Genomic DNA, 12,118 nt, shown 5'->3' with positions numbered 1-12,118 from the left:
ACAGCAAAACCAAAAGAAAAGTTCTTAACCACATAATTTGGCAGTTTTTAAATTATATGCATACTTCTTGAACTTTTGTTTTGGGAGGCAAGCATCACTGACCAGTATTTTGGTGTCAGCTGCGCACAGACAACACGCATTATCATGGGAATCATAGGTGGAATATGTAGACTAGACTGAGACACTCACACAGAGACTAAATCTATCATTTTTTCCCCCCGGACGGTCAGGGCAGTATTCCGCTTGACTGATAGCCATGGCCTTGGAGGCAGACAGCGACAGAGGTTCATCAAGAAGCGCTCATGAAAAATATCCCCGGGCAGCGTTGGAGCGCAACGGCTACGTGAAGACATGTGTCACCCCGTTGCACCAGGACGCAGGGAGCCAGTCGTGGCTGAGACTCGCCGTGACATGGACTTGCCGAGGAGTGTCGTCTGCGGTCTGCGTTGCCTCCGTCTCCGTTATTCTCGCTCTGCTGCTCAGATTGGTCGACTGGGATGCAGGCAGCAGCAGCAGCAGCAGCAGCAACGGAAATAGAAGCAGCTCTGACTCTCGTCTTCATTTCGCGGCGGGCTGTGCAGTGGAGCTGCTTCTGACTGCGTGTTACTGCGTCTCCCCAGTTTTTACGCTCGTATGTGCCTTCTTCTGGGTCGGGCTGTATCTGATTCGCTGCGGGGTGCTCATCCGTACCGCGTTTTTTTTGTTAGCGGTGTGCCACTTGGGCGAAGCCGCGGCGCAGTCCCTCCTGCGCGGCGCAGAGGAGCAGCTGCTGTCCCTCCCCGCAACCCTGGTAGTCCTCGGCTGCCTGGGCAGCGGGGCTCTGCTGGTCGTCCGGGTGGGTCAGGGAGTGTCGATCCTCATCTTCATTAGCGTCATCAGGGCCGTCTCCCTCGTCTCTCTGAGCAGAGTCCGGGCCAGCTGGAGACCCTACCTGGCCTACCTGCTGGGGCTGCTGGGGGTTTTGCTTGCGAGGTATGCTGACCGGCTCCTGCCGGCCTCAGGGACCAGCGGGACGGGGTGCTGTGGCTCTGTGACCGGGGCGAAGGAGGAGGACATCCCTGTCTTCAAAAGGAGACGGAGGTCCAGCTCCATAGCGGCCTCGGAAATGATGGCTCATTGTCAGAGCAACAGCAAGTCCCACCGCAGGACTTCGCTGCCCTGCATTCCGCGGGACCAGGTAAGACATGTCCAACTTTGGGCGTCTGAACCAGAGCATAGTGAATGTTTTGATATTGCTCTGCTTATGACCTTTCAACCGCCGCAGGCCTATGATGCCTTTTGGTTTGCTCTCTCTTTCTGTGATGGCATGTGTGACAGCTTTACGCGCCTTTCCTTTATGACATCGAGCCAGCCGGGATAATAGAGATTGTGCTATCAAGCTTTATTATTATGAGACTAATGACTGGTTTGCTCCGTAGGCCCGCGTCAGTTTCTACAGTTTCTAAGACACATAATTAGTCTAGCATTCTTGTGATTTACGCATCATATGTTGTCCCGAATAGCAACACCTTCCTCACTGTGCAAACGCTTCACTCTGACACCGCTGTTCATGTGGTCATCATCATTGTGCTGTGCGCTATGTTTGTGCTACTGATAAGCAAATGGATGGTGCACTTAGCATGCCAAGTTGCTGTGTGCCCGCGAGGTGTGAGGTCACATCTAAATATTTTTGAAAGCCTTTGTTTATCCTCGGCGCTGGCCAGTGGTGTGTCGCACGTGTTCCCAAACTTTGAACATTATGGAGCCAAATTTGATCATCCAACTGATGTGTCCTTATAAGAAGCTCCTGTGGTGTTTGCTGCTCAGATCGTTGCTGCAGTGTCAGTGGAAGGAGAGCGTTGTGAATAGTCGAAACTGGATTGTGTATCATTCTGTTCCTGATGATGTGATGTGTCAGTTAAAGGGAAACCTAAGTAACCCTGTTGTATAACTCGCTGATCTTGGAGGTCCGTGGACATTTTTTGAAACTATCAGTGTAGAGGATGAGTAGGGGAGATGTTTAATGTCACCCATGATATTTAGCCGGCTGTGACCAGAAATCCATGAATAAGGTGGATGTGCTCCGCATGCCCTGAATACTGGCTCAATGAGCTAACTTGGAGATTGAAGCAGAAGTCGCTCACATCCCCAAAATAGCACTGATTTCAGCCCCGAACACACTTACTCCTGTATTTTTCATTGAAAAATACTCATGCTGCTCTATTTAGGAATATTCCTGTGAATCAACATGTCAACATCTGGTTCATGTTTTGACTCAGATGTGCAGGTGCATGTTGCAGAGCAGTCTCCCATCAAATAAAGGAAGTTACAGTATGTTATGTATTGAACAAATCTCGCACAAGATTTACACAACTTGCAGTTATCTGACAATAGCATGATATATTCACTCACTCACTCACTCACTCACTCACTCACTCACTCACTCACTAAGCAAGAGATACCTGAAACTGATCAGCCCTTCACACCCCAGTCTCCTCTATTGAAGGTTATTCTTTTGCCCCTGATTGTGCTCATGCCCTCTAGTGACAGACTGAGATAATACCAAGAGATGTTGGGGGAATAAAAGAGAACCTGGTGATGTTGTGGTGATGTGTGCTGGTGAGAGCTTGTTTCACAATCATCCATCTATGACATAGCTAGAGAGCCACACATGGGAAAAAAGAAAGAAAAGCTTAATAGCAGTAATTACATGGCTCATCAGTTCTCTTCTGTTGATTTGTGGTGTAATCATAGTTGACAGGTTAAATGACACCTTGCACAATAGTTCAGTACTCAATGGGGTGATGGGTCTGTTAATTGTTAGAGGTGTGCTTGCACAGTAGTATTTAAACTTTGGTGGCTCTTTGTAGCATTGCCATTTTTGGTTTAGTCTATATAGATTTTTTTTTAATGAAGATTTCCTGGAATTTTTTGAAAAGAAGCAGATCAGTTTAAAGTGATTTCATGTCCCGAAACCACTGGAAACCATTGTTATGTTTCCCACTGCAAAGAGGACATGGGTCATCACAGTTTACAGTTACCAAGCTCATAAGAAAAATGCATTATTGGTGTTTTCAAAATCCTATTTTAAACTCGATTTTTATACTATTATCATTTTTTTCCATAGAAATATTTCCAGGATTGATTTTTTTGGCAAAATTTTGTTTTGCAAAATAATTATCCAGATAAAAAAAAGAACTACACCTGTCTTACTTATCTCTTTAAATAAAGCCACTTTTGTGGTGTTTCTAATCAAGGTGTTAGGCGAATCACTCATATTGTAGAGCCATTCCCATAGATTTAGCCTTTTTATGAAGAATTTGAAGAGTAGTTATCTCAGATTGTACAAATTCTATGTGGGTGATGATGAGCTACCAAGGACCCCATTACTGCAGAGCACATTCAACTTTTAGAGTGTCCCGGAATCACACACTTTGTCCCATCTCTCAAATTTCATTCGCTTATCTGGAAACTTAAGCCGATCCCACATCGGCTGTCCAACTCTCAATGCTTGGTTGTTCATTGCTAACTGGTATCCAGGGAACGCTGACTTAGTGGACTATCTGAACTATTAGAACAGCTCCATTAGCCATTGTACCCCGTCTAGTCTGGAACAGCAGTGATGACAAATTGAACTTTAAAACTTAAAAAAAAAAAAGAAAAAACTCACAATTGACCAGATGCTGAGGACAGCGTGTCCTCATGTAGCACCGCTGTGTAATCTGTGGGACCAGGGAGAGGAACATGGAGATTGATGTAGGATGCAGAGGGGGAGAAACACAAACAAATGGATTTTACTTTGGGTGCCACCAAACTGCTACCAAAATATACCATGTTCTAGACTGCTGATTCATTGTACGCTTTGTAATAAGTGTAGTTGTAAATATAAAGACCTTTACAGCCTGTATATACACAATTTAATATAACAAGTTGTGCTGATGTCCAAAAGATTTCGTCTCCTTTCAGCTCTCGTGCGGTCATTACCTTCCTTGATATCTTCTGTTTGGTGCTGAATAATATACAACACTTTGTCAGAGCTTGCATGCTAAAAGCAGTTGCCTGCTGCAGCTGTAAACAGTTTTGATGAGAGTAGTGAGCTTGAACTGGTGCAGTCTGTAAGGCCACAACAATTAGCAAATATTAAAAAATGCTAAAATGCTGAAGAGTTGGGTAATAAATCCATGTCGGCCACCCCTTTCACATTTTCACTGCTTCACTGTTAATATAAAAATGTTACTTAAATTACTGGTTGTTAGTTTCACCGATGGTTAGATTAGTTAACATGTGACAATGCAATTATATACCTTTCTTGGATTTGTGAGTTAAATTTGTGCAACATTACACCAGTCTGCTTATCAAACAACCCCATATGGGATCAGATCAGGTCCCAAAGGATATATTTGACGTTCCCTATGCCTACTACGACATGTTGTCAAACTGACTGATTCTACCTTTGCATGAACACACTCACGCGCTTTATTTCAGTCATTGACTATTTTGGAACCAATCATTTATCCTTTCACTTTAGATATTATAGATAGAGCAGAAATTTCAAGGCATCCAACAAATTAGTCAAATCAGTTACTCACATTCTCTCTCTCTTCCCCCGTCTTTCCCTCTCTCTCAAAGTCTCTCCCTGACACAACACACACAGATTGTAGGTACAGTTTATCCATACTGTAGATAATGAAGCTCTCCAGAGTGCAGTTGTACCTGAGAGAAGTGGGGGTTTTCATCAAGCGTTGGTTGTGCAGTATTTATGAAGCAGGCTGGTGCAGCCTGCCAAGCCAGAGGCAAGACAGGCACTCTGCTGAACTTGAAGCTGGAAAATAGCACTGGCTTGGCTCCGTGGCTTTATTTCTGTGTTTTTTTTTTCTTTTTAAGGTGAATGGCATTTATTGTTTTGCTGTTGCACTGTTATGTAGAACAGATGAGCTCATTTTAAAATAATGAGAAGTTTCTACACTATCAACATGATGTGGTATTTAGTCATATTATTCAAGGATTTTGACATGAATTTTACTTGGTTATGATGTTTCTGGAATAGCTCCACACAGAGGCCTTGTGTTTTGACAGAAGTTGTTTGTGTTTTAGCCAGGGTCTCAGTGGGATTGGGATTTCGGGGGAGAAGGCCTCTGCTAGTGGTTTTTGGGTCACATGCAATTGAAGAGCACTCGCGCTATACAAGATAACAACAGCCATAAATAGAAAGTCTAAAAAAAATCAGCAATATTTCCAAGTGTTTTGTTTTTTGATGTTTCACCATGCAGTTTTCTTTTCCTAAGTATCATGCAGTGTTCATTACACAAATGTTAACACAAGACCAACAAAATAGTAAAAAAAAAAAAAGTTCAGATAAGCGGCGCTACATCATACCATGTTAAAGTACAAAGGCTTAGCAGGGTAAAACAAATTAGTTTTTTTGTAATTGTGAAGTCTTTGCTCATTGGGAAATGGAGGTCAGACCTCGAATAAGGCTATACTGTGTTGCATAACATATTCATCATCTCATCATCATATACAGTATCCGTGTCAGATGGGAGGGGGGGAAGGAGGGAGGGAGACAGATTTTAAAGCAGAGACGTGCTCTAAAATCTATTTGAGGGAGGGCCCACATTCTTCCACTGACGTACATACATTTCCAGTGAGACACACAAACTGTTCCCGTTGCCAGAGCTATCTTACTTTGAGTGGCATTCAGGCTTATAATCTCTTCCATGAAATAATGAAGAACATTGTTTTTATGTCTAATAAATCGATGATTTATTTATTACCAACAAACACAAACAGATGTAGTCAGATAATTTCTGTATTTTTTTAATCAGGCAATTTAATGATTTAAGTTTATGTTATTACATTCACATCTTGTTTTTCTTTATTTCTTGCAGATGCTACCTCTAAAACTCTTATGAGGCAGACACTTAAAAGGGCACCCTAGATACTAACAATGATCTGCCAGTGCAGCACCAGTCAAAGAAGTAATCCAGACACCTCCATAACCATTTTGCAGTTTGCACAAAGGGGCAGAACTTAAAGGTGCTATATTTATAAGTTTTTGCTATTGCTACATAGCCAGCGTTAGCATTGACAGCTGTTTATTTACCAGGGTAGAAGAAATGTTCAGCATCAAACGTTATACCTTTTCTCACCTAGAGCTGTCTCCTGCGGTGGAAAGGAACGGCAATTTTAACTCTTTTTTTTCTATTTCTATCACTTCTTTTCTTCTACTGATGTTAGCATACTAAGCAGCTAGCCCTGGCCTGGGAAGCCTGTCTTGTAGCACTACATTGCCATAGTGAGTCATTGTGGCGTCCAGTCTGACTTCTTGTCTTGTAAACACAACAATGGCTGAAGCTTTTGGCAAGCTATATTTATCAACACTGTCACCACCGCCATCCTCCTGCAAGAAACCATGTTCTGTGAAAAAGATAACGTACATATAGCATCTTTAAAGGTTTAATGTGTCTCCAATGTGTCCCAAAAGTTCTAGGTCAGAATTTGCAGAACTCTTACTAGATGTTTTCCATTAACTTTGATACACTTGCAGGAAAACCAGCTGCCTGTGTGTAGATTATGTGTAAATTAAGTATTAGGCTTGTAAGGTTGTTTTTGCTGTTACTTCCCCCCACTGTATATCTTAACATTAACATGTTATTTTAATATATTGGATCTGAGGTAAACACTGTTTCAGCTCTTTAAAGAGGACATATTATGGCCATTTTTATAGCTTTTATTCATTTTTGATGTCGACTAAAATAGATTTACATGCTCTAATGTTCTGAAAAGACATTATTTTTCTTCTGTACATTTTATACTGTATTCATATTGCCCTCCTCCTCCCTCTGAACAAGCTGACCAATCAGAGCACACTGGGCTCTGATTGGTCAGCTTGCCGGCAGCTACCATGGCAATGACATGTTTCCATGTCTTGTGTAAACAAACGGTTGTGGCGGCTTTGGATCTGCCTTATCGTTTTGAGCAAGAGTCCGATCCTGAACCAGAAGATTATAGACCCGATCGACCCTCACCAGCTGGACTGGAGCAGAAAACAAGCGTACCCACTGTCCCGCAGCCGGAAGGAAGGAGAAATATGAAGAGTGCTGCGAATCATGACACTTGACAGCCTGCAAAGACTTCGGATGACAATTTTCATAAACTGGAATAATGAGAAACTTTTGATTTTTTATGTGTGGACACTTCCGGATTAAAGAAATATAAATAATGGAGAAACAGACCAACAGTGACAGGCAGGGAGTCTCCACCGCTTCACCTCCTGCTGGTTTACGTTGCCGGTAAATCTGAATTAATTCAACTTTAGTAGGCATAGTTACTGAAAAATTAACTCAGAGGTTAAATTATGGATAATTTATCTCAGCTAACGAGGTGCAGCATGTCAATACTGACAAACGTTTAAGCATTTATATCTTTGCTGTGCTGCTTCTTACTAATGCAACGCGGTTAACATCACAAAACATCACAATGCAGACTGACAGGCTGTGAGACTGAGTCCCCTGTTCGGCCACATCCAGTGTCAATTAAAGAAATGACCGTTATGAAAATGAAGCATCTAATTGTTTGGGGTTTCTTAAATAAAGAAAAGTCTTTATTATAAGTAGTTATGTGCTGTGCCTTGTGTAGGGGCGTGCCAAGCTTGCAGGGAGTGTCCAGCTTGCAGGTGGGCTGGACCAAGAGACGTATTGACGTTATTAGTCCTGAATTGGAAGTAATGTCTGGACCCCCAACAAGGTGTTTCATACAAAAGAGAAAATTGGGTTTTGGTGTAAACTTTGCTCCTTGTGACTCTGTAGACCATTTACATGCACAAAAACCTATATAACACTTTATAAGTAAGGGAAAACTCAGAAAAGCATAATAGGTCGCTTTTAAATTCTCTATGAGTTTGCTCCTAGTGGATTGAGTGCAGAAACACACCAAGACATTCATCATCTGCTTGTTGTACACATCATACAACCAAGATATGAAACGGACACATGCTTGTACTTCTGTGTGTGTGTGCATGTGTGTGTACATGTGTATGTGTTTCAGACAGGCGTAGAGAAAAAAGATAGATAGGGAGTTATTTTCATTCATATCACTACACTGTTGTCAACTATGCAATTACACGCATCTTTTATATATAACAAACAGCATGTAGGTATTATGTATACACTCCTCTCTGGGAACTTCCATCAGTTTCAGTAGGAAACACAGCAGAAAGGATTATACTTGTATCCTAAATGCATGTAAATCAGTTATAGATATAAAAAGACAGATGAATGCAAATTCAATCAGGGGCCAAAAGCAGCAGTGCATAATCAGATGAAATATCAGCTGTCCTGCTTTTATGGACTCTTGATTGTTCATTGCTAGAGGAAGATAATGAAAAAATGTTAAATAGATAAACTGAGCCTTCAAAGAGTAATGTTGAGCAGAGAAAGGAGGAAAGAAGTGGAGTGAGATTTGCAGATATTAGGCAAAGAAAAAGAAAAAGAAAGTTAGAGTGTGAAGTGTGAATTCAGTGGCCAGCTCTGTGTCACCGGAGGTGCAGCTTGTAGCCTTCTTGAATGGACCATTTCATCCAAAAGAAACAATGAGGAAAAACAGCAAAGGTCAACAGAGTGACAGACAGTGAAGATGGTGGAAGAGAGAATTAAAGATGGGTTAAAAAAAAAAACAGTGATTGAAAGAAAAGAACACACTGGCATTAGCACAGGCTGCATCCAGCCCCAAGCAGCAGTCAAATAGCCAAACGAGGGTGAGTGAGTGTGTGTGTGTGAGAGAGAGAGGAGGGGGACAGTCTTGCTTGAGGGGACCTAATGCAGGAGCTACTGCGTGAGAGAGAGAGAGAGAGAGAGAGAGAGGGAGGGAGAGGAGGGGAAAGAGAGAGTGTTGAAAGATTTGCTGGGGAGGGTGAGGAAAAAGAGGGGGAGTGAGAGGAGGTTTTGCTGCCAAGCGCAGCAGAAGTGTTGATGGTAAAAGGACAACTATCTGGTCCCTGTGTCCTGCCTCTCTGCTGCTGTTCTAAACACACCGTCGCTCTGAGCTCTCACTTGGACTCACAGACACACTGTCGAGGCAGGTTTGTGTCGATTGCATATGGTTTGTGTGACAGACATTGCATGCATGTGCGTGAATATGGCTCTATGCCATATGCTCCCACAGAGAGGGAGAGGAAAAGAGAGCAAGAGCAAAAAAAAAAACAAAAACGTGTAAGAGTAATCTCCACAGCTTGCTGTTGAAAGGCACCAGCAAATAATTTTAACCTGGCCTGGCCACTACTGTATACACGTGCTCACACATTCACACACACACGCAGACACACACACACACATACAGTGGCTTCTCTGCTGGCTGTCCACATGAGGTTTGGTGGCCTTGGACAAGGATTGCCTTGTTACTCTATTCAATGGTGTGTTTTAGCTCCAAAATATGCTTGGTGAGAGGGGGGAGACTGGTCAGCCTGGGCAGGGGGCAGCATCAATGAGCAGAATCTAGATCTGTCCATACCTCTGTCCGTCTGTCTCCTCTTCTCTTGCACTACAGTAAACACTCTTAACAATGTAATGGACAGTCAGCACGAGAGAGTGCCACACCGTTCTGCTCTGACTGTTTTGTTTGAGCGCTTCACTTTCATGACATTTGTCAGTTTGAGCTTTTAAGAGAATCTGAAGTGTAGGTTCCATTTCACAAGGCATAATTAGGGATTCCCCACCCTCACCGCCCCCTCTCCTCTGTGCAGTATGTTTGGGAACCCTAGAATAAGTTAGAGGGTTTGTATTTATGCAGGGATGGTTGGCATGTACTCCTCTATGTGTTCTTTCACAACTGTGCCCTTGGTCTGCAGACTCAGTTAACACCTACTGACATACCTGTGAGCTGCCCAATAGCACTACAGTGTTACAGTGTTACTGACTGAGGCACCTATGACGAACACTGACAATGCAGTTGACTCTCAGCTAATCTGTGCTACATGTACTGTAGATTCCTTCAACTAACACACTGTAGCTTATAGAGCACTACCAGAAAACCTGAGTATTCTTGACTGTTGTTAGCTGCATATTCAAGCTGAGCAGAGTTAGACCCAGAGAAATTGTGACTTCCTTTAAACGTAAGCGCAAGCTCGCTGTAATAAGTAGGAAAACAGAATAGCAAAGTACTGTAAACACTGAACAGCATGTCTGTGCTCAGACAGTAGGTCAGCCCAACACTGACATACTGTACTTAACGAGGATAAAGAAAATCAGCTGTTGATGTTGTTTTTTCAGAATAAACTACACTGGTCTTTGTCATCGTGAGGAAGGAATATTCCAGCCATAGTTTCAGGAAGACTATAGAATTCTATATTATGTAAGGGCCTTTGTCAAGCTGTGGCTCCAGACTAGTTAGCAAGGTAAAGTCATTGTTTGTATTTAGCAAGAAAAAGAAAAGAAAAGACCTTATCAATCGCTATGGGGGTTCAGGTGTTACAGAAGCTGAGCAAGAGTCTAAAACTACATTCAAATGTAGAGTAAAATAAAGAATATGATAGAAATGTTGTTGATAGTAATAAAAAGAAAACGACGCCAGCCTCACACTTTAAAAGAAGTACTAGTTGATCTTGGAGCAGAGGACATTACTTATTCAGTAATCTTGCACAGTGACACCATTTCGGGGGACGTGTGCGAGAATCCTCATTTAAATGTAGAACCAATTAAAAATTCTGCCTTTGGCCCTTGTTACCTTGCTTTTTATGAAGAAAATTTCTCCAAACCTGAGTTCCTTCAGATAGATAAGTGAGATTATTTATGCACTACACTTAAGCACTCCCAGGATTCAGTAAACGTTAGGCCATTAGTGAGTTCAACCCGTGACTCTGTTAGTTGAAAAACACATAAAACTGAAACCAGGACGACAGGAAAAAACATCTCAAGCCGGAGACTGCACTCAAGTTCTAAAGCCCAAGTATCAATAACTGTGAAGCTGAGAAAAATGACTGGGAGTGAATGGGGCTACTCTCTAAATGATATGATATGTAGTATATTATAGTATAGATATAGTTATATTATTTTTATATTTTTAATAAAGATATTTATTCCATTTTTGCCAAGTCTGGTGATCATAGAGATAAGGGTGTTTAAAATCCACATATTAAGATGAGGTGATGTCTTTGCAAGGAAGAGAATTTAACCCTTACTCTGCTGTGTTCCTCATAAAGAGTCACAGCTTTTTTTGCATATACTCTGCCTCAAACGTCCTCATGGCAAGATTCATGTTATACCTCTTTCCTTTTATTTGGTGGGTGTTCTGCATTGTTAATTATGTGTGCATAACAAACACTGCCTAAAGACACGTGTGGAAACACACACTGTATGTACACACACACACACACACACACACAAACACACACACGTGCACATACACAGAGCTTGGCCTTGTTGAAGCTCCCAGATGTGCTGTGTCCTCATAAATCAGGACCTCTATTCAGATTGAATTGAAGTGTCATTGAGGGTTAGATCACTGACCCAGTCAAGCAATGTCTCTCTTTCTCGCAGTCACACACACACGCACACACATGCACAGACACACACGACACTTGCTTGCTGTCAGCCTCATGTGTATTGTATGTTTGTCACAAATGTTGCAACACAATAAGCAGCTCAATTTCCTCAGTTGCTTCCATACTACACAGCATCCAGGAAACAGCGTATTAAACTTTATTTTTCTTTCTCTTTCACACACACACACACACACACACACACACACACACACACACACGATATACTTGACTATATGTACAGAAGACACAGAAATACAATTTTTTTTTGTGATGAATGCAAATCAAGGCTACTTTCATCACAGCCCTTCTGTTTGGCGTTCAGTATATCTATGCATCGTTGGGCACTTGCTCAAATACAGGTGTGTGTATGTGTGTGTCCTTCTTAGTGGTTTATGCTCGGTCAACAGTCTGCCGACAGCGTGTTTGTCTTGGACGCCTCCAGCCTGCCTGTAGATTACCCAATCAGATAATCAAGGGTATAATTGCATCACATGCATCTGGGAGTGTTTTTCCCTTCCATTATCCCTCATAATGCACACATACATGTCACACACACACACACACACACACACACACACACATACACACATTTGCTACAGACAC

General features: G+C 42.2%; 1 protein-coding gene across 1 annotated transcript in view; it reads left to right on the top strand.

Annotated features, from left to right (window-relative positions):
- Nucleotides 1-256: 256 nt before the first annotated feature.
- Nucleotides 257-12,118, top strand: part of LOC111668131 (cGMP-inhibited 3',5'-cyclic phosphodiesterase 3A-like) — a gene marked incomplete at its 3' end in the record, with an annotated part of 37,344 nt that continues 25,482 nt past the window's right edge. The window contains exon 1 of the mRNA XM_087178719.1: nt 257-1,177. Coding sequence (XP_087034845.1) covers nt 257-1,177 — 921 coding nt within the window. The remainder of the gene's footprint in view (nt 1,178-12,118) is intronic.

This window comes from Seriola lalandi, unplaced genomic scaffold, assembly GCF_002814215.2.
Source record: "Seriola lalandi dorsalis isolate HSWRI2012SDOR001 ecotype SW California unplaced genomic scaffold, Sedor1 jcf7180002054703, whole genome shotgun sequence".
NCBI classification, from domain to species: Eukaryota; Metazoa; Chordata; class Actinopteri; order Carangiformes; family Carangidae; genus Seriola; species Seriola lalandi.
Note: the sequence above shows the minus strand (reverse complement) of the source record. Positions and strands in the feature narration are given on the sequence as shown.